The sequence below is a fragment of the Parasteatoda tepidariorum genome, chromosome 7 (assembly GCF_043381705.1).
Source record: "Parasteatoda tepidariorum isolate YZ-2023 chromosome 7, CAS_Ptep_4.0, whole genome shotgun sequence".
In the NCBI taxonomy this organism is placed as follows: Eukaryota; Metazoa; Arthropoda; class Arachnida; order Araneae; family Theridiidae; genus Parasteatoda; species Parasteatoda tepidariorum.
The window spans coordinates 85,753,043-85,780,252 of NC_092210.1; the positions used below are offsets into that span (position 1 = coordinate 85,753,043).

Below are 27,210 nucleotides of genomic sequence, written 5' to 3' on the forward strand. Positions count from 1 at the left end.
TACTTGTAAATTATTTTTATTATAATATATATATATATATATATATATATATATTACGTGGAAGTACGATTAATGAGAAAATGAACAAAATATACAAATACAAATAATACAAACGAGGCAGCTGTACAAATATTCATCTTCGATAGCGATACCAATATTTTCACTACAAACCACTTTCAGGCATTTCTCACAGATAGGAAAAGTCTTATTTTTCCTCACGTATGTATGGAAGATGCATTTCATTTGTTTATTAGAATATACTCTATCGTTGGAGGGAGGCACTTGAAAAGCTTATTTCTTCTGTAAGCTCACGAATATATTCTCGTCGTGTAATTGGGGTGCAAGCATTGCAATAAACAATGTCAAAGATTTCGTAGAAATGATGGACAGTGCATCAGTGAATTCTACATCATGCAGCACATTTCCTTAGTTATTGGTCTGCAACTTACTATATTAATGAGTGATTGTAACATCTTTGCGATGTGTCTTGAAAGGCATTCTTGCTCATACTACTCAGAATCAGAATATCTGCCGAATATTTAAACACCATACCTCGATAACACATTAAATAACAAGGAATTTTTTCACACAATTATAAAACTTGCTCATCCAAAGATAATTACTTGATAAAATAAAATTTTTCTCAAAAATAAGGTATACAAATTTTCACATCATTTTAATGAATGTAATATTATTGGGAAGATGAATACTGTCAGAAAAATTGGTAAAATTGCATCTCGGAAATTAATTTTTAAAAAAATCGGTAAGTTAAATTTGTTTTTTTTTTAGGAATTATTCGGTCAATTTCGTTTAATTTGTCAGTGTTTCTTTGAAAGTAGTATGAGATTCAAAATTTTTATTCCAAAATTCTCAGCACTGATTCTGGTAGACATTTGAAAATAAGGTTCCTATTGACCCAGGACTTCTGCATTTCTGGGATCCCTCTCTTTAAAACATGAATAATTTACTTCTTAATACATGTATAAACTCGTTTCGGCTGCTATTTTGTGTATATTGAAGGCATTCATAAAATTTTAGCAATTAAATTAGAGAAAACATCTTCTGTTAAAAAATTAAATTGCGCTGGTTTATTTTTTAATATTTTTCCAACTTGAATGGGTTATTGACAAATCTGACTTTTAAAAATGTATTATTTTTTTACTTCAGCTTTTTCATATGTTTTTATTATGGATACTAAAATCTGTTAATAAAATAAAAATAAACAATCAATGCCATAAGAAAACTAGTGTTAAATTGAATGATTTATTCATTGATATGGGCAAAGACGCATGCCCGCTTTATTTTATATTTTAAGAAAAGAATTATTTTTCATGCACGCTATTTTTTTTGTGTCTTGATGAATCTAATTTAGCAATTAAGATAACCCATTTTTCAAAATTTTTACGTTTTGTCTAAAATGGGTTAGTATGCAAACTTTTAGTATCCAATCTGTTTATAAGCAAAACAAAGAATTTAAAAATTAGAAAAGTGTTATGGATAAAAAATCAAAGCTTTAAATTATGACTGACCAAACATCTGCATCAAAGAAAAGCTACAAGAATTATTCCGACTTTCTCCTTCAACTACTAATAAAAGACAAAAATAATTTTTTTTAATGTATTTAATGTTTAGTTATAATTTTGTGCTGTAAAAAAATAACAAAATTAGTACAATAATGTTATGCAGAAAAATGCTTACATTGCACAAATAGTGTAAGGCTGTCTTGTAAGGCACTTTCAGGTAAATGAGGATTTTGAGCTTTGCATGTGATTTTCCTTCCATTGTCATCTGCTGAAACGTTCATTTGCATTATACTTATGGTTATATGATCATATAGGTGAGTAGATGAAGGAGAGACAGTATCGTTCTCTCGTAACCAAATTATTTCTGCCGGAGGCTTAGAACCTTCACTTTGGCAACTGATTTCTATTTCATCACCATTTGTTAAGACCTCCAAATGAGTTGTTATTTTTACGTTCAGTGGCTTCACTAGTCAGAAATAAAAGCAGCTATGTTAGTAACATTGTTTTTTTACTTGTTTTAAACAAAGTCTGGGTACACTTAAATTATTGAAAAATATGATTTTTTTGATTGTAGACTATTTTTTGACACAATTTTGCTTACACATTAATACTATTTAAGAGCTTAATAAATAAATTATGCAACACAGCGCTATTGTTTAATGCTTCGCATCAGATAGTCAAAACAAACAGAAACTAAGAGCTACATTTTGTGTATATATNTGCATATTATATATGCAAAGCTAGAGAGTGGGGCAAAATATGTTTTGCTTTATTTGATTTGATGCTTTATGCGAGAAGAAACCCTTTACATCAAAAAAAATTGTGCTTCATTTTATGTGTTAGGGAATTTTAAAGGGAACATTTTTTAAGTAATCTCTATCACATGTGCTATAAGGGATTATTTAACAATAATTATACAATTCGAAAATAATTTCTTAGAGTTTTCTCACAGGATTTTATTAAGAGAATACTGTTGTTGCCTCCGTAGGTTTTAGTCAATTTTAAAGGCATGATGTGAATTACTATTTGCTTGCACTTGTTTTGTTCTGAATAATGAATTAAGAAAAATAATTTTGACAAAGTAACGACACAAAAAGATAGGTTAAGTCTTTTTATATAACATCCCTCTCTCCCTAAATTTGAATTACCATCTAAGAATTTTCAAAATTTTGAATTTGTGAGCGAAACATCCGTACGTGAGAAGCATTACCTATCATGAGGAGGCGAAAAATTGTAATATTAACATACAAACAATAGATAAAAGTAACATAGAATGTAAAAATCACACTTTTGTTAAAGGGTTAAAAATTTAACTCAGTGGAGAAATGATGAAAAGGAAAAATGTTTTATAGTAGCTCTACTATTTAATTTTGATCATCATTCTCAATTGTCTTATTCACTTATATGTCTTCAGTTCAAATTTATTTGTTTAAAGTGCAGGATGAAAGTTTTTCCTGAAGAAATATTCTTCATTATAACACATTTCAAATAATTTTTTCATTCAAAATGGACAATATTATTTATACTTTAAAAATGTAAAAATGGTAAAGATATTAAATATAAAAATATGAAAAATAATTGACAAATTTTGTTGTGGGAAAAATTTTCAATCTAAAATGAAAGTCTGCAGTATTGTATATCTTATTAAAGAAAATGACACAGTGCTCTTTTTTCTGAAGTTTAAGACTTTAGTATTTTCAGCGTAATGTTTGTTGGATAAGGGTCTGTAATCCTCAACAGTGCTGAATCTCAGATATAAAATAAAAAATTTATCAGTTGGTGGTGTTGATACAGAGAAGAGAAAAAAGATTAATTTCGCCACACTTTTGTTTCAGACATGTGTAGACGTTGAACTCATCAAAAGTTAAAAGTCAGATCTTCCGGAAGGCATTAATAAATTTAAAATGACTTTAACATTACATTTAAGAGAACAAAAATCAAATATTTTATTTTTAATTAAATTTCGAATTTGAGCACCTGAAAAATTTACTTCAATAATAGAATATTTCCCTTGAATATATTATTATACTATGCTGAATTATGAAAAACTATTATAATATTTCATTATATATTATTTGTCAATAATATAATATGAAAGAAATAATAACTATCAGTAAAACTCAATAAATGTTATTACTCTTTAAACATCTTGTATTTTCACTGTCATAATTATAAAATATTTCAATACTTAGAACATTATTATTAAAGCAAGAATCGACAGATCAAAATAAATAAAATTACTTTTTATAATAATAACAATGCATCAATCTGTTTCAAATCATCTGAAATATTATCATTAATTCAACTTAAAAATTATCATTTTTAAAAAATAAAACTGTAAAATTTTTAAACCACTAATCAATATCAATTACTTTTTCTTTCACAAATTATGTTGTTATATGGACTTAAAATTTTTAATAGAACAAAAGCATAGATTTAAAAATCTGTATCACGTAAAAAATAATAATAATAATTTTGAAGGTTAATTTGTTCTCATTCAGGATATTATTTTTCTCCCAAATCACCTATTATTTCCGATAATTGCACACCTTGAATAATCTTTAATACTCCATCCATTACGCCTTTAGAAGAATGCATTTAAAATGACAATCAACATTCCATTTGTCTTTCCAAAATATTTTTCTCTTTTATATTAAAAACAATTAAACACTAAATGGTAATCTTCTTAAAGGCACAGTATCATAATCGCACATGTTCTCTGGAAAAATCGCAATAGAGTGGGAAAAGCACATTTCTTTTACACGCATTGTAGTTTAAAATGTATTGATGTAGTCTTCATTCATACGATTGTGCTTTGGAAGCGCTTTTACTTTATAAATTTCCCAGTAAACGTGTTATAAATGTTATAAATAGCGATAGATTCTAGATTTTGTGTGACCATACATAATTCATTATGTACGGGATATTCCAAAATGTTTCGGAAAGCAATTGTAATTTGCAACAGAAGACAGCAGGATGTAAGATTCATTATAGACGTATTGTATGGTTCATGAGGTCGTAAATGTAATAATTTGTCGATTGCCCGAATTCAACAACATTTAACTAAATAATAAAGCTAAAATCTTTCCATACGGAAATTTTTGAAACGGGGGAAATGAAAGCAAAATCATAATTCGTCTTTGTAAAAAGTTAAACTTAAAAAAAAAATTTTTTTTTGAAGTTCATTATGAATATAAATAGTGATCATTCTTGGATACGCTAAAACTGAGGAAAAAATTAATATATTACAGCAAAAAAAAAAAAAAAACGTTATTACAAAATTAAAGACAGATTGGCCAATTGCAGTATTTAGTGAAATTTTTGAAGCATCATCATACGTTTTTTACCTAATTAAAAAATAATCAAATCGCGAAATCAATACTCTCTTTATCAGTGAAATATATCGTTTTAAAAAGACCAAGGGGGTAAGGACTAGCATCATCCCCAAGTTAAGCATATGTGGACAAGAGAGCCTTTTAAAGAAGGTTAAAGAAACAGATGGATTAAGCTCCAAAACAGGTATGTAAGACAATGATTAGTAAAATATGTGACAGTGAAATTTAAAAGAATGGAAGAATATTTTGCCTGTTCGTAAAACGGACAAAAAGTTATCTTAAGTACATGCCATTTAACTGTTTTAGGAGCAAGAAACAACTGAAAACAGTTTAATGAATAAACATAATTTGTACATTTTTCAATGTCCCTCTGAGCTATAAAATGTATTTGTGAGCAAGTTAATTGCGAGTATTTATTATAATTATTTAATTTTTTACTACTATCAGAATACTCGGTAAGAGCTGTAAAATTAAAATAAATTATGACAATAAAATTATTTTCCAGCTTTATTTAAGCTCAATATTTGCCTGGATCTTTTTGGATAAATGTTCATTTCGTTAATAAAACGCGTGAAGCATTTGAAATATAACTAAAATTGTACTGTAAAAAGTGATTTTTCATTTTCTTCCATTAACTCTTTTTTGAATAAATAATTTCAAGACAAATACCAACTTCAAAAATGTATTAAAGTAACCATTGATAAATGTGATATTTATTTTTCTCGAATGTGAAAGTAAATCTTGAATAATTTCTTTCTCTATTAATTCGAATTTTATAAAAAACACACGCATGTTTTATAGTAATTATCTTCATAAGTTTGACCCTGAACCACAATATCTATTATAAAATTTATATTGTGATGTTTTAAAAATTTAATCCCTGTTCATAAATATACTAAAATATTACAAGAATTGCAATATGGTGGTTATTTTAGTTTGGAAGGATTGTATAAATGTTTGAAATAAAGACATAAATCACATCTTAGTTATGAAAAATGTATGATGATATAATTATTTTTTGGAAACTATTCTTTAATTTCACAATGTCAGTATGCATATATAAATTTTTAAGTAAAGTAGCAGACATTTCATGGCTGGATCCACTTCCGCAGAATTATTAAAGATTTTACATTCACTAAAAATTATGTTCGGAACAAGCATATTTTACTTTTTTAATAGTAACAAGAAACAAATTAAAAAAAGTCTTGAAATCATAGACCATATAAATTAAAAATAATTAATGGCAATTCATAAATATAAAAGAAAATTTATTATTGAAAAAGAATTTTTTTAAATTAAAAATTTATATGGAGGCAATAAATATTTAATTAATAATTCAAATATGTAAAAGTTTATAAAATGCGCACGTACTCACAATTCATGTTGAACATCACTGAAGAAAAAACTGGTGATGTAATATTATTGTTCATTGCGTGGCATGTTAGAATGGTTGATAAGTCTTCTCGTGTTAAAGAATCAATAACAACTATATTCATCACCATACCATTGTGATCAACGTATGTAGTGCTTTCTAATTCCCTTTGTTCCTTCTTCCAAAAAACGCGAGGTGTCGGTCTGCCTAAAGAAAATATATAAAGATACTCAATATAAAGTATTTAGATATACTGAATATCTTTAAAACAATATAATTTTACTTCTTAAAAGGGATATACCTCCAGTTGCTTCACAAATGAGAGTTAGCTTTTGACCTTCTGAAAAAGGTCCAATTACTCCAGAATAGGTAATATTTCTTTCACCTCTTATTCTTACATACTTAACAGGAACTAAAAAAAACATAGATTTCGTTTTGAATTACATATTAAGTGAATATTACAGTGATTTTTCAGAAAAATGGGTTCAACGTTGGACTAGATTCGCTCATACCAGTGTATGAACATGTATCTTGTATCATAATACAAAATGAATCGGCTGCAATCTAAATACATTGTTAAAAGGAACAATGTTATCGTGTTATGCAGTCAATAAGTAGGATAATGTGCTTAAATTTGGCACTATGTTAATTTTGCTGTACATTATTACGGATTAACATGCTCAAAAATTTCTAGACATGTAGAAAAGCATGTTAGATGAAGATTAAAATTTTTCACAATTCTAAAATCTAAAAAATTATAAAAAAAAAATTCATTTCACTTATTCAATTTTGCTCAAATGCCTATCTGTGTTTTTGCAGCACATCTCCGCTCACGTTATTTAAATTCCCCTAATATTTATAAGTTATTTTATATAAAACATAATCATGAAATACCTGTTAAAAAACTGCAGCAGCTTGAAATGTTTTTTAATCCTTTGTTACAGTCTCAAGCAGAACCGGATTATACATTTCGTAGGCCCTAGGCACAGAGCCGGATTATACCTTTCGTGGGCCCTAGGCATAGCCGTTTTTGGGCTCTCCCTTCCTTCCCCCACTCCTTCCCTCTTTTTAAAATATATGCTAAAATTTTCTTCCATATTTTTTTTTACATTTTAATTAATATGGATTTTAATTTACAAATTTGTTTATCGAACTTCATCTGCAATACCGACATACTGCCGATATTGCAGTTGATATCGATAATACCATTATGATTAGTTCGATCGTTAGTACTTTTCCTAACGTTCACATTGCATTAAGAATATATTTGTCGATTCTTGGATCAAATGCAGAAGGAGAAAGATCTTTCTCCAGATTAAAATTGATAAAAAATTATTTGCGTTCAACAATGAATCAAGATCGTTTGGCATCGCTCGCACTTATGTCTATTGAATACGACATTTTGCGTAGTTTGGAATTCGACAGCATAATACAAGATTTCGTTGAATCCAAAAAAGTAATATATTATATCATAAGATTCTGCAAAATAATTTATTACCGAAAAATATTATATTTTTATTTGTATCTTCATAATTTTGTGCAAATTACACTTGTTGTTTTTAAAGCTAAATTATTTTTGTCAACAAATTTTTTTCTTCCAAGTTTTTCGTAGGCCCTAGGCGCGTGCCTAGTGTGCCTATAGATTAATCCGGCCCTGGTCTCAAGTAAGCAAAATAGTCTAAACACCTTTACTCCATAACACTGGTTTTCAACCTTCGGGACGCGGACTGGTACCAGTCCATGGATCAAAGGGTAACGGGCCGTCCGAGGAACACTAAATTATTTTTATTTTGTTTACTGTGGTGCATTTCTCTCGGGTGTGTACGACTTTCCATAGACGAGAGGTTAACCGAGAGCTGAGAGTCGTCACCGTAAGTCTAATCAATACCCAGCCTTGAAATTGTGCTTTATTTTGTAAGCATATTTACAGACGTTTAAATTAAAGAAAATAAATCAAAACAATCTAAAATATAAACAATCAAGAACCCTCTTCAACCGCCGTGGTAAAATTATCAAACGTTGACCAGTCCGGGGAGATAAAAAGGTTAGGGTACACTGTGTTCTCACTTTTTAACTCAGTAAGCAACGTGCTTCATCTCAGAAACATTCAGATAAAAATCTTTCTATCTATGTTAAAAAAGCATATAAACAAATAAATCTATTCTTAGCACCCTTTAAATAATTTTATGACCATTATGACGCTTTGGCTGCGCATTGAGTTACTTGCATAAAAAAATTATGCTTTATAAAATTTTTGACTACCTTAAGTAAACAATTTAATTACCGTATATCTAAACCTTGAATTCGACCAAACCGTTATCAAACCTTTCAACTGCCGTATATGCAACCTCCAAATCATTCCATGGCATCAAAGAGAAATAGTTTCCTTTAACTTACCAATAACATTGAGCTTTACTATTCGGTTTATCGTTCGGCCTCTTTTATAGTCTATTCGGCATCTGTACTCTCCTTCATCATCGTCCTTAAGTGGGTTTATTCTTAGATGAGCGGTGGCATGCTTTGTCACGTTGAAATAAGCTCTGGAACCGAAGATCTTACTTGAATAATGTTTGGCTTCAATGGTGTTAGTTCTGATGTCCAGGGTATATATTGGATTGGGAAAGTCTAATTTATACCACAGAACTAATTTTACTCCATCTTCATTAGAATCTTGGCTTAAATTGCAAGGGAGATGAATTGATGATCCTATTAAGGCAGATAATTCTGTGTAATCTGTAAGTGCAAAAATTCAAAATATAACTAAATTTATTCAATGTTTCGATGGTGGACTTCAAAATAACAATCACAATAATATGAGTTTCATAATTTAATGTTCAGCGCATCACTTACAACCAAATACTTAAGATTTCTTTTTATTACCGTTGCATCACCCTCCCTTATTTAGCTTATTCTAGTATATCACCCGTTTTCTATTTTCTGGAAAATTTATTTTGCTTTCCGCCATTTTTTTTTAACATTTCAGTGGCATTAATACTAAGCAAACCTGATTTTACTTGAAAACATAAATTAATATTTCGCCACGTCATAACGTCGTATCCTAATTTAGGAAGAATGCAAAAAAATTATGTGTCATCAATTTGTTCCTTTTCTCCCCCCTTGTAAGGCCAATCCCTCAGACATAGGGGGAAAAACCCATACGCAATTGACAAAAAAAGTGCTGAATATTTTATTTTTAATATGTTGATTTGCATACTTATTTTGTAGTATCGGATTTACATACTATTTTTATACATTATTTATTTTTATACACTCATGACAATCTTAACATTGCATAAACGCAAGTCTGAATCAAAAATTTCAAAGAGAATCCATTTATAGAAGAGCAAAAATAAATGAAAAAGCAAATAGAAACAATTTTTTCAGTGAAACGAATAAAAAATTATAACTCATTTGGAAAAAAAAATGCAAGTTCGAGATTTAGAATATATTTTAAACAAGGTATTAAAGTATTAGGAAATTTAAATTATTTTAGTAAGCTCCAAAATTTAGCACAGGCGCAAAATAATGCATGCACGATAAATTTACCGAACAAATATCCCTTAAATTTTTGCTTGATTATAAAAAAAACTCTTATTCGGTATGTTCCTTACTTAAAAAAAACATTATTTAGAAGTAATCAATTAAACTGAAAGAGAATTTCAGCATTTATTCTATTTAATCAAAAACACTTGAGTGTTTTTTTTCCAATCTTTCAAATGAGTTTTTACAAATGCAAGATGAAATTTGGTGTAACTTTAATTTCTATTATTATAGAACTAAAAAAAAGCACGCCCTGAATATTTTATTTTTAATATGTTGAAACAGTTTTCATGGAAGAAATTATCTAGGATTCCTTTTAAAATAATGTAGATTGGAAGTATTCTACTGCATGAATTGTACAGTTGTTCTGATAAATAAGTTTGAAATTTTGCTTGTGACTGTTGAATATCTGCAAATGATTTTAATCATAAATTTGTTTCCATTCTCAAGTTCGTCATTCATTCTTATTATGTTCAATAACACAAGTATACTTTAATTTTTAGTATCAATTAAATAAAACATTGATAGTGATTTAAGTTAAAAAAATTGAAGTAAAAATAACTTACCTGAGGAGTCTTTAGCTGTACTTATAGCCTTTATTTTTATTCCAGGAATACCTGAAATAAATATGTATAATCCTTTTGGAAAAATAAAGTATTTTATAGAATCTGAAATTGAAAAAGTTATGGTCAAGTGTCATAAAAAATATGTCATGATCAACTCTTGAAAGACAAAGAATTTCTAATACTTGCTTATGAATCTGAATTTATGACAAATTATTAGCAAATCCTGTAAATTAAAAAAAAAATAAAGCAAAGTATCAAACGAATGAATGGGTTATGCTGTTTTATATGTTATATATAAAAGATGGCACTCTTGGTACCATAAGAGCTATTGGGGGCTTAAGGCCACAATAGCATTTTCCAGAAAGGATACTTTTTCCGTTTTTACGTGAAGTTTCTGTTTAAATGAATATTTTTCAGCTTAAAAAATAAATGATAAATTGAATTTTGAATTTTTCGTTGCTTCTCTGCATGTGCACAAAAAAATTTCGAGAGCATTTTAATTGCAGCTTCAAGTCAGCCCCAATCATAACTCAAATATATAGTTTTGTTGAAAGTTTAACTGTATAGTTTTTTTGAAGGAAAAAAAAGCAGGCATACTTAATTTTTCCGCTTAGGTGACTCTTTAGGGGAGAACAAAACTAGAAGAACCACAGTAAGCGAGAGAAAAAATAAATGAAAAACAGAACAAGAAAAGCAAAAGTGGTTTTTATTTTTCCATTTTTTGTAGTCAATGTTTAACTACAAGAACTCTCGCTCACTTTTTTTTTCTCATTCACGTCTCGCAAGTCTTCAAAATGGGCGCCTATTTTTGATCGCTTGAAACATGTCAACTGTTATTTCCGATTAGCATGTTTTTAAAGTAAATAAATAAATAAGTATTATCTTTTCACCTAGATCTATTTATTTAAGGGAATAAAATGTTTGTGATTTAGCTCGAAAGTGCTTTGCTACGCGCTAACGAACGGATTTTTTTTCTTCATGAGATAAACATTACAATCTTAAACAATTTATCTTAAAGATAAGACGATAAAGTAAAATCTTTATGCTCAATTATTACTCTAAATATTTAAATTTGACCTAATTACATATTTATCAGCTTAACTCATACGAGGGGAATGATAAAGCATCCATCTTAGTGATATCCACGTATATCTTTATGATCGGTTTTAAAAAGTGCTCGTGTAAAGAATATTATAATATAACAAATGCTTTCGGTACGAGGTCTCAAAAAATCATTTAATAAACTAAAACCTTCATTCTACTAAATTGATTCTTAAAAAATCAAAAAGTGATGTAGCAATTATCATAATAGTTTATACTAACTATTAAGATTTTATATTTTTACGATACTTTTGTTTTAACTTATACCAGTACAAACATTTCTCTTCTTCTTCCATCTTTATAAGTTAAGATTCAATTGTGTTGGGTTTTAATAAGTTAATAAATGCCTGTGCAGGGCATAGAATTTAATATTCTATATATATATATATATATATATATGACCNCAATGGTGGCTTCCCTTCCGCTTTATAATGGAGGAAAGGAACTGATGGAAAAAGAACAAAATTCTTTCCGATTAAATAACTTTCTCGTGAATAATGAGCCTTGTCACCAAGTTCGATAGCTCACTTTTCTGGCTTCTCAATGGGTGATCATCATTCAACTCTTTAAGTCGAACTCAACAGAAAATTAGAACTTCTCAAGAGAGTAAGAGATCAGAGTTTCTCTATCTTTTTCTCCGGAATTCCCAACAAATCCTTGGATATCGAGAAATCTTTTTAGGCGGAAAACACGGCTTAAAAGTTCGCCATGGAAAGCCAGCATGGAACTCATTGTTAAATTAATTACTGAGAGCTAAAGATTTTTCCGGTTCTGTTTACGGGTCGATAAACCGGTCCTGTATCCACGAGCGGAGCCAACCTTCAAATAAATTATTTTGCTTGAAGGAAGAGGATAAAGATTGTGGGTAGTGGAAAATAAGAAAGATAATGACGAGGGGGTTGCATTTGTGGTTGTTAAATCATGCGGAAAAACAGCTTTGTCTTAAGGGCATGCTTTTAATCGGGTAATAAAACTAATTCATAAGATGGTATCATTATGGGTCTGCTGTTTTGTAAGATATAAATGAATATTAAAACTTCTTACAATATCGTAGAAATCATATGTTTTGCATATAAAATGTATATAATTGATTAGGAAAAATTGTCCAAACTTGTATAAATCAAGCTTGTATGTAATCGTATTTTTACTAATTGGATACAGTAAATCGATATATTTATACACTCATTTTCCCTCGAAGAATGTTTTTTAAAAGCAATTTGAACTTAAATTTCTTTTAATAATCAACTAATAGGCCTTTTAAATGTTTTAATTTATTCATTTGTTTTTTTTTGTTGGAGTGATTTACTGGCACAAAGTTCCACCATTAAACTTCATCTGCCTACATTTAATTTAGAATAGATTTTAGTATTTTATTACGAAATTATTTATATAGCAAATAATGGTTCTCGGTTGGCTCTTTAAAAAGATTAAATTTTAAAACCTTAAAATCTCCAACTTCGACTAGCAAAAGTTTGTTTGAGCGTGTGGATATTTAATAAAAAATACCTAAAACAGTTTGGGAAAGTCAGTATTTTATTTCTAAAACGTGGCTTTGTGATTAGTCTGAAATTGAAATGGATTGTTCACGATCTACCTCAACAATTTTTAAATACTCAAGAGCTTCAGATTCATTAGCAATGGGGATAACAGTATCATACATATCTTTGGCAATAAAGGCCCTGAAAAATAGCATGTATGCAACGCATTGAAGTTGAAAGACAGTTACTAAGACATAATGGCACGTTTGAATTGATATTGATTCCTATTTGTTTTTTATTTATTCATTTGGCTTGTGCGATCAAATAAGGCTTATAAAGCTTTGTCAAGTAAAAGGACAGATAGCACAATTCATAGAAGCATTTCCAAACTTCGAACCCGTACTAGGTCATGAAAGACCCTGAACCGTATAGTTTGAAGTCTGGCCACTAGTCCTACCCAGCCACAACCAGGGAACAGGCCTAGTCAACAAGTATTTATTGAAATTTACAGAGTTACAGAGAAAAATAATGCATAGTTGTATAATACATTTTCAACAGATGTATGAGTGAATATATAAACGTGATTTTGAGAAAATTGTAAAGAAGAGAGGTTATGATTATTTACATTGAAGATTTATAAGATGATTGAAAACATGCAAGTATTCTGTTGATGTTAAGAGAAATGAAAACCAAGAAAAGAAAATAGTAAATAACAATATAAAAGACAGTTTAGAGTAAGTGAGAAAAGTGCACCGTAGTATTATTAACGTGGATTAACGTTAACAAAATTTAGAAAATCTGTACAATTACAGTGCGGCTTCAATGTGCAAAACATTGTCATTCGAGAAAGACTAAGCATTTAGGTGAGGATACGTTAATGATACGTTAATTAATAGAAATTTTGAGAATTAACAAAAATGCAGAAAACTAATGTTTAGATTAGTATTCTTTAATAGTCAGGTACGCTAAAGACTCGGCCACCTGGCCGGCAATTGTTGATTATATTCATTGTTGATTTGTATTTGTATTATGGATTTAGGCATTTCGCGTCTTTTAAGCTTGCAGTGAATTTCTATTGTAGTAACAGTTTCGGAAAATTCTCTAATTAGTTCTGTCTCAAACACGTGTTAGGTATTTGAATTTCTTTTCAAAAGCAAAAACGATTTTGCAGTCCTGCAAATTAAGTATTTAACAAAGGACAATTTCTTAGAATAGAGCAGCAAATAAATCAGAATGTTTCTCAACATCTCGAAAAAAGAAATTTTAATGCATAAAATTTTCCCCCCGAAAATTTTGTTCAATTTAGAAAATACATAAATCAAGTAGTTTAAACTTCATACTTCAATTTAAAGAAACACAATTTGCCATTTATTTTGGAATTCGCTATTGCATTCGAAAAAGTAAAAAAATCATATTATATTACCGCATGAATACTGAATATTTTCGATTTGAAAAAGAAGAGAGACATTGAATATTTGTTCTAAGCTCTTCATTATAATAAGGGGACTGAGTTGGCAGAATTATTTGTGTCTACCGAAAAGTTCTAGAACCCTCGAGCGTTGGAATTTTGACTTACTTGACTTGGAGGGAATATTGCAGGATTATTAATTTCACTTTAATTTCTATCTTCCAATTAAAATTATCTAATTAAAAATAATTTAGCACAATATCTGAAGTAAATTATGCTAAAGAAAGACCAGATAATTTTTTTACAGATATGGTTTTCAAAATCAAAATCTTTAGGAAATGCAGCAAATTTTGTTTTCCGATGTTCTATCAAATTCATTGAACGCTAGTATGAAATTTATAGTTTTACCCACTTGAGTAGTTTCGAACGTTAAGGAATTGACGATTAGTGGGATTACTTCTAATTTTAAAGTTATGATAATATTCACAAAATTAACTATGACAAAAATTAACAATTTTAAATTTTAGAGAAAATTAGAAGTCATACAATTCTAAATTACATCTTGCAGAAACAGGTACGCGATACAATAACAAATCAAATGGTGTTAAATTTTATCAAATTTAAAAAAAAATTGAATTCGAAAGTAATGAAATTTTGCCTATTTAAGTATTGAGTGCAGCCCATTTACCTTTTCAAAAATCGAAACGCCAGAGTCTTTTAGCAACAGTATAACTATGTCTTCTTGAAGAAATATTAATAACTTTAATATTTCAAATAATATAATACGTCTAATATAATACGTAATAATATGAATATAAAACGTCTTTTTGATTGCGCCTATGGATTCTACGCTGATAACATTAACTTCCGAGAAGAACAAAACTTTTCGAATCCTATTTATTTTCTTTATATCTTCAAGCACACGAATCACAGGAGAATATGGTTTATAGAAACGTTTTAAGAGGAAGTTATACCACGTGAGAAACTTTTCGTTACGAATTCTCTTTTAGCCCCTTTACAGATCTACAACTGTAAAAATTTAAAGTATGGAAAAAGTCACTTCAGACAAACTTAGAGTAGGCCACGTCACCTCGAATACTGAAAAGAAATTGTTAAATTATTCATATGAAAATATATAATGAGAAGATAACTGAGGATTACGCAATGAGGAAGCTCTCTTCCATTAATTAATTTGCATTTTGATGTTTTGAATTTTTTTTCACCCATTGAAACTTCGGACTTACTCTAGAATTTCCTGAACTCTCTTTTTTTACATTAGTAAACGCGATGAATGAGAATTCAGCATGAAAAATTTCTTCCGTGTTATGGCGCTCCTCTTAAAGAGAATAACAAACTTGATCGCTTTTTTTTAAAAGTTATTTACAAAGTTTGCTTGCTCTTAGCACCATGTCTAAGGAGATGCATGACAATATAACAAACAATGGGTTTGTTAGTAACATTTTCTTTTTTTCAGATTTGGAAGATCTAAGTATTTATAATCTGGAGCTTTATGAACTCGGAATTTTGATTGTTACATAAAAAATAAATGAATTGTATGTCTGTAGAATATTGTTTTGAGAAGTAATATTGAAGAAGATGAAGAGGAAAATAAAATTCTAGATTCAAGTGCAAGTGAATAAAAAAAGATAAAATGAAAGCCCTATTATAAAATCGAAAAAGAGAGATAAATTTTGAGCTGAACGAACTGAAAAAGATGGCAACATTTTTGTAAAAATATCATGAACGTGTGCACTTTGCTCCTCCTGACGTATTTTAAAAACTATTCTTAAAAAATATTTAGAATATCTCCTCAATATATGATCATTTTGTGCTTTAAAGAATTTGAATTAGTAATATATTTCCGAAAAAAATATTTCGCTTTTTTATGAATTAAGTGGATACCATTTTGTTTTGACCGAAGGTAAGTACGGGAAAAATAAACCTATCTTGACCACAATCAGCAATCACTGAAATTGTTATCCTATAATTTTTTTGTCAAAATAACAAAGTTTGTTTGTTAAAGTAACAGTACTTATCTGCTTATAAAACATGCGTTCGTTTTTAAATAAGATTATTTCTCTGCAAAATAAACGGATTTATATTGACATACCAGCTGACAGTTTTTTCTTTAAATTTAACAGATTTCTTTTACAGTGTGAAAGGGTTAACCATTCATTAATGTGTGATAATAAGCTCGACATGACACCATAGACACTATAGTTGGAACTGACTTTAAAATTGCCAGAAGGTACATCTCAAATTCCTTTTCATGAGATTAAAGAGAATAATAAGGAATGAATACGAAAACATGATATAAAGAATTGCAAATGCTTTCAGTCTTAAAAACTATCTGAATCCAAAGAATATAAAAAAACAGAAAAAAAATAAAAATAATGATTTGAAATATAGAAAATTAACTTCAGTATCAAATGAGTTTTATATTTTACTTTTAAACCCTTTCATTAGAGTAGATGCTAAAAAAATTTTTTTTTGTCTAATAAAAAGTATATTTTTTATAATGAATATTTATCCAATGCGAAATAGAAATAAAAACAATACATTTCATCAATCAGTAAAAAAAGCTATTTGAGTTTGATTTTAAATCTTCATATACAAATAGTTTTTATCAGTTAAGTATAAGGGTTTTACATTAATTAATTTTGAACATCTTTATAAATAATCTTCTTTTATTCTTCAGAGTTTTTGTTGTATTTCCGTTTACAAATAAGCTTGAAAAGAAAGTCATTAATTACTGTATCTTGTTGTAGGTTTTTATTTTTTATTCCTGCTAAAAAATAATGTTTGTCAGCCAATGAATTACAATGTGCAAAGAAGCAAAAGAATTTATCCTTGTTGGTAACAATAAAGAAGATTTATTCATCTTGGCGTATTTCTTTTTACCTTTTTTTTTTGAAGTGTTATTTCAAAACGTTAGATACATGTCGCAAATAATTATTTCTTACATGAATAAAAAGTATTTATTAGCTTTTTTGAGGTTAATATTGTTCCCTTTTATGAAAACCGCACTTTTTATGAAAACATAGTTCATTATGATTAACGCTAATTTTAGTAGAATGGTTATGGCTGAAAAATGCGAGATTTTTTTTTTGTTTAATTTTCGCTTGAGGTTATTATATTTATGAAAATACAAATTAACAAGACAGTTCATAAAACTTCCACATTATGTTGTATACATTTGTATCAAAATATGTTACTCTGTTCAAGAAAATTGCATAAAGTGCAACCCAAATAAAATTTTTAAATCAGTATTTTACTAGATTAGTATATAAATAAATCTATTCCACTATTAAATAGAATTTTAAATTAAATTGAATTTTTTTAAAGTAAAAAGAAATAAAAAATGGATTTAAATGTTTATTTTGTGCTTGCATTTTCCTTATTTTGCAGCCACGCATTTTTTTAAAATAATGTTTTATTTTCAAAACCTTTAAAATTTGTAATAAAAATGTTAATCAAATTTAGCAAATTGCTGTGAAATCTCTATGAAAGAGATAGAATTTCCCTCAATTACTCGTTAAAGCAAACCTTGAAGCTTAGGGTTTAAGTTAGAAAATAGTGTTATTTAATATAATTTTGCACTGCGTTCTAATCTATTTTTAAATTCAGAAGAATTAATATGGATATTTTTCTACTTATTAGACGGAAATTCCGTTTTTTTTTAAGATTTATGTAAAAATAAATATTTTACTCTTTTTCTCTCAAAACACTTCGTTTTCTAGTTCTATGTAGAAGACCAGAAGAAAAAGCTGGCACTTTGTTTTAATAATGTGCATTCGCTCAATGTGTCAGTGTAATTTATGATAGTTAGGATTTTCTTAACTCTGAAAATTAGTTTAAAGCTCTAAAATATGCTTTAAGTTTTCTAAGTGCGTGAATTTAAAATGGCACTTAACTATTTCCAATTTTGTTACTGTTCGTAACTCTGTTCAGTGTCAGGGAAAGGTTTAGATTGGTTTGTTTCGTAAAATCGCTCTCTTACTAAACTAATATAAATAAGTCCATAAATTAAGATGTAGAAAAGAATGAAGTAATGGACCCACCGTATTTATATTGTTGTTATAATACGGTAGCCGAGCAATTATGCATAAGATGATATGAATCTGTGAATAGTGTGAAACTGTGAACCATATGCATAAGATGATAGTGGATAGTGAATAGAATCTGTGAATAGTGTGAAACTGTGAACCTTGTGCATAAGATGATAGTGGATAGTGAATAGAATCTGTGAATAGTGGATAAACATCATATTCATGAATAAAATTTTATTTCATTTGTGAAATGCATAATTTATGCTGTACAATGCAAAAACTGTGGAGTAATATCTCTCTGAACTCGATGTTGAACAACTTAAAATATTATGTGAAGAAACACTTTTTTTTTAAATTAGCACCAAATTGAGCTTCCATACATTTATAGGGTTCAAATATATCTATTATTATAATGGAAGAAGCTTACAAAAAGCTCACGTGCTTTTGCATAATATGTTAAATATTTTCGTATCCGGAAACACCAATGTTAGTGTTCAATAGAATGGAAATTGGCGCGAGTTCGATATAAATATATTGTAAGTTAAGTCAAGTTATGTCGAGTAAGTTAAGTTATGTCGAGTAAAAATATTTTTGATATTTCATTACGCCAAGATATGCCTTTGATTTTACATCATTTTAGTGCAAAGAAGCTTACCACCATTTTTGGCGTTCAGATACACTAAATTTAAATTCAGTGTTAAAATAAATAAACTCTGTTTAGAAAAATAAAAGCAAATATATGACGTACACATTTTTTTAAAAAAAGTTCATTTTTTAGTTTCATTATAATTTGTACTCGTGTTGCTTGATAAGAGCGTACAATACGGAGATTTCCCACCTATGCGTCAGATTCCGTACGCTCTCGTGCGTAATATTTAAAACAACTATGCATGCTCGCGTTTATTTTAGGTACTACGTATCTCTACGTTATGTTGACAAGATTAACGCGATAAAAACAAAGCTACAAGCACGCTGTTTATGGCTGTTTTAAATTTACACGCAGTTTAGGTGAACTGTCGGTTTACAAATTTCATTCTTTTATTTGTAATTTTTATAAAGGACATCTTACGTTTGAGTAATACTTATGAATCTAAATTGTTTCCCGCAGAAATTCATGTTTAATAGATTCATATTTTAATCGTTACAAGCAAAATCAAAATTGTACGTTTAATGAAAACTTCAATATAATATGTTCAAAATGATTAAAATGTCTCCGAAATGATATACATGAAAATAATAAGTGCATCAAATGGCAGGCTCCATATTTAAAATGATGTATAGAAAATTGATCATGCAGTTTATTTTTCGAAGACTGCTAAATATTGCTGTAAAGAAAACAAATTACTAGATATAGGCTGTTTTGAAAATAATTTACATTTCTTAATTTGCTGCATATTTTTGAGAAGGTTAGTCTCGTTGATTTGTTTAATTTATTTATTTACTGATTTATTTCCTTATTTACTGATTTATTTATTTATTAACTGAACTGATTTATTCAATTTCCCCTTAGTTTCCTTTTATTTATTTTCATTCAAATACATTTCTTAATGTACTGTCGTTAAATGTTCCAATTTGCATTTTCATTTCGGGAAAATAATTAATTCTAAAATTTAAGGAATATGATATCATTCAGATTACTTACTGAAGCACATAGAGATAAATATTATGCAATTTGCCTCTGTTTCAATAAATAAATTCTAAGGCGAAAGGCAACCCTTCAGAAAGCAGTAAATGTGTATTTTTATTTTCTATAATCTGATATGATTCGCTCTTGGTATTCAGAAAATTTAAAAATCTTCCATTTTCTCTTCGTCAATGTGAACTACGATATTTTAATGAGCAAAATTTATTTGAAATAATACTTACTAAGCTTAAAGTTTTAACACAATTATAAATATATTTGCATACCTATATCTAGGTACATTTTTCGAAATTATGCTAAAAATCCGTTCACCTTTAGGAAGAGAGAAGCGATACTATTTTTTTTGGCAGAAATACATTTTGAAAAGAAATCTAATCACTCTCTTTGCGCAAAATAAATGATATTTTTTAAACCACCCAGGCGCACATTAGAGAACGTCAGCCCTTATCATCTCTGATAGGTACAGAAAGTGACACATTACAATCCTTTTTTTTCTCCTCTTGCTAAATCAACTTACCCAGATTTCTCTTCACCAGGCTTTTTTTTTTTCTGAAACAAGGAAAACTCTAATGAGGCTTATAAAGCTATTAGGAGTACATTTTGCGATAAGATTTTTACTTGGAAGCTTTACAAGTAAATAAAAGGACTGAACCATTTTTTTTTCTCCAGAAACACTAATAGATGAGATGATAGTTAAGAAAAGGACATTGCCTTACTTAAAAGTTTCTCATTCAATTTTTGTTGTTTGAACAAAGTTACTTAAAATATGTGTCATAGAAAGTATAATATTCTTTATTAATTGAATTCAAACTATAAAATTTGTGGTGTAATTTTTATCTGAATTCTGTGCTGAAAAACTCTATAAATTATATGTTATTTCAAGCTTATATCGAATCGATCTTTCATAGGCACGTTAAAGAGTGCATTTAAATTTAAACACTTACAATTGATAAATCTTACACCAATTTAGATGTATTTACTCCTTTAATGGTTGGCAACAGGGCAGAGTGTTGCTATCGATTTTGAATGTTTCGCAATTTTTGGAAAATAAAGGTAAATTGTTACGCTATTTGTATTAAAAGTGATACAATCGATGTAAGAAGACTCTAGCTTCATAATGAGTCAGTTTACTTTACTAACAATATTATTTTATAACACATGAACTTTTTTTTTACGTTCCTGCTTTGATTGAGTCTAACTTTATTTATCGATCAAAGTACGTACGGGAGTGAAAATTCTAAGATCTTAGTCCATTATTTATATTATATTATAGTGACTTCAATTTCTTATTAGAGTGAATTGACACACTAGTCATAGCCTATACCAGGGATGGTGAACCAGTGGCACGCGTGCCACTTATGGCACGCGACGCAATATTTTGGGCACGCCACCAATCAAAAAGTTTACTATGAAGCATATTAACTATTCAATTAAAATTCACACAAAAAAGGACAATTAATGCCAAAAAAAGAAATTAATAATCACAAAAAAACAAGCGAACAATAAATAACTAGCAAAAAACATTAACAGTTCTGCTTAAAATAATATCTTATAACCCTAAAATAAATTATTTGTCATCAAATCTGCAACAGAAGTCACACTGATGTTACTTTAACCCGTTTTGTTAACCCGTTGAAATGATACAAGAAGTGGTTTTATAGAAAAGGTGGTATAATATATTATCGAAATTAATTGGTTTTTCTACTGTTAGGGCATTCTAAAAGTCTTTGGTAGTTCAAAAAGTACTTGCTCCTTTCAATTCTAGATCTAGTCAGAGATCTTTAATAAATTATGGTATCTGAGAATCTTTTAATTCACCCAGATAAATGAAAATTCTGAAAAAAGTTTCCCACCACAATGAATGTCTTTGAAAAAAGGAACTGTCCTAAATATATGACGCTGGGCGATAACCGGTTAAGTTGAATTACGTGTATAACTGAGACATTGCAAAAGTTGAGAANTAATTTAACAAACTGATCATTTAGCTGTAAAGAGAATCTTTTATGTTTTTTAAATGTATGTTAAAGATATTTAAGTCATTATAAGAAGAACTACATAAATAACTCAATAATTTTAAGCAATTTTATAAGATTTAACATCTATGCACTTCGGATATGTTAAGCTTAGTTTGAATTAATATTAATATTCTCTCTGTTTAGTGTGTATGATTGATTAACAAACTAGGGTATTTCGGGCACATGTATACCGAGCAGTGGCACTTGACCTTAAAAAAACATCAGTGTAGGGTATACTGGGCAAATGTATACCGGACAGTGGCACTTAACTAGACCTAGTGTGACCAGACCTTTGGTAAATGTCAGAAATATATACTAGATCTAGTTAAGTGCCACTGTCCGGTATACATTTGCCCGGTATACCCTAAACTTATGCTTTTTTTAAGGTCAAGTGCCACTATCCGGTATACATTTGCCCGGTATACCCTACACTGATGTTTCTTCTAATCTATCGTCATTAAGTATTAAAATATCGAATAAATGTAATTATATCCACGAATAAATTAATATCAAATCAGATATAATTAATATTACAGACATTCACCAAAGCGACTATGTGATTGTCAACATTCACCGGTGAAAGTCAACAACCACCGATTTCGGTCATTCACAGTAACATGCCCATCATTTGCATAATAACCTCATTAGGACGTTTATTTCAACTTGCCTAAATAGCATTTGGCATTCTATGGAATGCCTAGGCAATGTGTGAAATATAAATCATTTCATAGTTTGCCGGCTAGTTTTAAGCATTATATACAATGCCTAGGCATTGTATATAGTGTCGGATTTCATACTTTGCCGGTAACATATATACTTTACCAATTGCAACTCTACATTACGGTTTTCTTTAATGTTACTTTAACTTTATTATGATAAATATAGATAGTATCCGGGTAGAATATTTAGTTAGAAAACTAGCAATATAATTTAAAAGATATTAAAACTGAGTTTAATCTTTAAATTCTCATTGATAAAAATTCAATGCGTACGAAAAAAAATTGAAACAAAATCATGTGAAGAACATTAATATACCCTGAAAATTTCGCAATTTGATTCGAGTGAATGTCATTCTTCACAATAAACAGAGAAAATGCATATAATAAATAAACAGTGAAATGAATGGATTGTTCCTTTATAATTCTAAAACTGCAATTTAAAACAAGTTTCCTTTTCAGTACTCAAATTAATCATTCACTTTATTAAGCATTCATTCTATTTAGCAAATAAAAATATGTAAGTTTAAAATAATGTTAAAAAGCCTTTATAATACGATAAAAAGATTTTTATACAACATTTAATAAAAATTGTAAGGTGAAACAAAAGTATTACAGCAATTAAATCATTGTTCAGCTGATGAAATTGATATTAAGAACGAAGTTACAAAACTTTATCACGGAAAATCGAAACCACCTTATTTTCAATAGTTTCTAATTAAAAATGGTAATATTTATCTAATTATCTTGTGGCCCAAGGGAATTCAATTCATCACCAGCTACGGAAATTAATTATGCTTATGGAATTAAAATAAATAAACAACTAAAACTTAATAAAAGTATCATTTATATTTAAACTAATTTTAGCTTTAAAAGAAACTTAATTGAGGAATTTATGTTATGATCCCTTTTAGTTTTCTTTTCTTATGAATATCTTCTTGGAGAGGCTGGTGTTTAGAAATTTCATTCTAATCATTGTTCGTGTTTGATAAAAAATTAAATAGCGGGATGAAAACTTGGCGGGTAAGATTCTGATAATTTCCTGCTCACATAAGTTGCAATATTTTGTTAAACCTTTCGTCGTGAATATAATTGAACATTAATTCTAGATTTTTTACAATTTTTATTCAGTGGGATGCCGTAATTCCTCTTTTCTGATGATTTAAAGTTTATTGTAAGTGGACAAATCTGAAACAGCATCTTTTATTGCTATTTCCAGGTATGTAGTTTTAAGTTTAAAAAATTTATGTATTTTAATGGCAGGTATGAAATAGTATCATCAATTTGCTGTAACACATTTGTTTGTCTTCGCCAATGTTCGAATTTTCAGGAACAGATGTTGAGGCTAAAGAGATTATTAAAAAGGAATTATAGTCATTGACGTCAGAATCGGATTCTAGATTTTGACTATTGCAAACTTCAGCTCATTCAGATTTTTTTTCCAACACGAACAATTTGGTATGATTTACTACTTTGTAAGGGGTTAAATGATTATACGTCTGACCTAATGATTGGAAGAGAAATTCTAACAAATCTTGATTAAATTTATGTGTTAAAAGATATTTAACATTGTAGTTTTCATTCAAAAAGTCAAATAAAGATATAGTCAAATTTATCGATATCAATAAAACTTATGAAAAACGCAGTGAGTGTTTCTTTTCCCTTTTACAAGAATCGATAAAAGTTCCTTATATGTTTCTAATAATTCTTAATTATAATTCTTCATTTGGGCGAAAAGCCAATCTATTACGCCTACCGCTGAATAAGAGTCGTGAATCAATGACATCAAAAAATGAACCACAAATTAAATGAATTTCGATTCTCTGAAGCAAGATGGAAAAAGATATTGCAGAACATTGGCCGTATTCTCGTACAGAAGTTGCAGTGTAAACTTAACTCTTTGTCTACATGATCAATTGACATCCAAATATTTATGCGATATTTTATAAGAGAGTCTTAACTCTTTATTATCTGTAGATAAAAGCTTCACAAATAAGGATCTTTTATTTTCTGTTCCATTTTCTAACCTCATACCAGAGTCTAAAAAAGAATTGTGTAACAGTTACATCACATGTGGTACATCCTCAAAGACATTTATTTCTATTGCAATAGGATTGATAAAAACAAATGTTGTTCAGAACTAATATTTAAGTCCTTCCAAAACCTTTGGTTTAAACCTCTCAAATCTGAAACTAATGCCGTTACGAGATAACCAGTGCTTTCAATGGTTTCGATTATTTTCATGATCACCTCTTTTAAAAATTTACTTTGGATATCAAAATTTAAGTAAACTGAATGTTTTCAGGAATTCATAATGCATCCGATACAAATGCATGCGTAGGTATATGGCACCAAAATTTCGTCACGTTTAATATCATAGGACAATTCTCTTGATGCTTTCATCTTATCGATTGACAAAACGGTCAATTTCTCCTTTTCTGTTAATTGCTCTGATTTGTGCCTCATTAAATTTAAAACTTTGTTTTGTATACCGGGAATAATATCAATTTTACTGGTCCATTTCCTAATTGTTGATAAAGCTAGAAGGGGCATTTTTAAACTTTTTTCTTGAATAAAAGCAGGCTTTTCTTGAAACTGCTAGCAAGGCAACAGCTGAACACATATCCACAGTATCCCATTTCTCGCTTTTGGAGCTTACTAAAGCTTTTATTTTATTTAGATCTTACTAAAGCTACAAGTAGATACTTTAGATAATAAATTTTCAGCATACTTTCGACCAATCATTACACTTCTTTCATTCCTCTTACGTACTTTTAATTGTTTTTCCATTTTAATATTCTTTGTTTTCAGTAATTTTTTCTCCATCAGAATCATATTGAATCTTAACCTCTTGTAGTCTTCATTTTCATCTCATTTGGTGTCAATTGCCTCTTTTTGGGTAAACCTGTCTCTCATAAAATCTTCCTTTTTAAAATGTTCTGAGCAAATACATGATGTTCTAGGATTAAATGCATCTTTTCTTTGATATTTCGCTTCTCAAAGTTTTCAAAGTGATTCCTGTTTTTGAAAACAATGATAACTAATTCCTTTACCTTTTGATTTTTGGAACCAGATTTTGCATGTTGCAATGGTGTATATGCTAGATTTATATCATTATATATTTATTTGTTTTTAAATGAAACTTTTATTTTAAATTTTATAAAAATCATCAGCAAAAGCTATAAAAATGAATGCTGTTTTAAACGTTAAATGGATTTTAACACAAATCAAAAGGGTACTTAACGCTTGCAATTCGAAAACATTTATGTGAGTATCATTATCATAATGAATAAAAATGCATACCTCAGCAAAAGAAAAAAAAAACTTCAAGGAATAAAGACGGCGTTGATGTCATAACTCCCCTCCCCCTTTAGATGAAGATATAAACACCTTGTTATTATAATATTTATTATTTCAAACAGATGTTAGAAATAATACAAAAAATTTTAAAACAACTAAATTTGAAAGTATATGAATAATATTTAATTTAGTATCGTAGATTAAATCTAAACGAAAAATACGTTTTTACTTTAGTCATTTTTATTAGAAAAATGATTAATGTAAAATGAATCAAATACAAGAAAATAATGTATTTGATTATGTTATACGAAAGCAAGCCTGCTATAAAACTTAATAAAAATTGCCCTGACTAATCTTGGTTAATTTTATTTTATATGTAGTAATTTTCTTTGTTCATTTCACTTCGGTTTACTTTTTTTTCTATTACTATTGTATTTTCAATTTCGTATACTGTCCTGAGAATGATATAAATTTGTCTTCGGAAGGAATCAAATCTCACAAGCAATATCTTGGGTTAAGATGTGTAAAAATATACTTCTAACGTTTACATTGAAAATATGAGGGTAAACTTAACTTTATCTTTAAATTTGAATTCCATTATATAACTCCAAATTTCTATTATAAACTTAAAAAGAAATAAAAAAACTGTTAATGAAATTGCATTCGAATAATTACAAATTACGAGAATTTCTAGAAAAAATAAAAACTGAGACTTAAAATAGTTGTTAGTATAACGAATAACATTGAGAGAAACTATAGCTTGGAAAGAGTCTATGAGTATGTGACGACATAACTTCGCTTCTCTGAAGAAGAAGAAAAAAAGGATCCGGGAAAAGCAAACCTTACTGTTTCATAACCTTGCGGCAAAATATACAGTGGAAGATTGCTACATCACAAAAAACCTAAGCCTATATTTGTTTGCAGGGTTGGGTGGGCACTTGGATGGAATTTGAATGCCGTCAACTCCTTTTGATAAATTCTGGATTATTTTGCAACGATTTCGCAAAGAAAACAATGAATTGATTTTACCCTTTCATGCAGAAATAATTTCTCTTACCCTCTACTTCAGTTTGAATCGTAAACGTAGTGTTATTATAGAAAGTTAGCTCTTTGGCTTACTACTGACTTGTGAGCCAATGAAATGGTCTTCTTGCATGCAACTCAA

The 27,210-nt window shown here is 28.7% G+C and overlaps 1 protein-coding gene across 1 annotated transcript in view; it reads right to left on the reverse strand.

The window, feature by feature from the left end:
* Positions 1-27,210, reverse strand: part of LOC107449488 (nephrin-like) — a 60,670-nt gene that overhangs the window by 22,979 nt on the left and 10,481 nt on the right. Inside the window, exons 2-6 of the mRNA XM_043046568.2 lie at positions 10,337-10,387; positions 8,628-8,963; positions 6,532-6,642; positions 6,234-6,437; positions 1,699-1,989 (exon numbers count right to left, since the gene is read on the reverse strand). Of these exons, the coding sequence (XP_042902502.2) occupies positions 1,699-1,989; positions 6,234-6,437; positions 6,532-6,642; positions 8,628-8,963; positions 10,337-10,387 (993 nt within the window). The remainder of the gene's footprint in view (positions 1-1,698; positions 1,990-6,233; positions 6,438-6,531; positions 6,643-8,627; positions 8,964-10,336; positions 10,388-27,210) is intronic.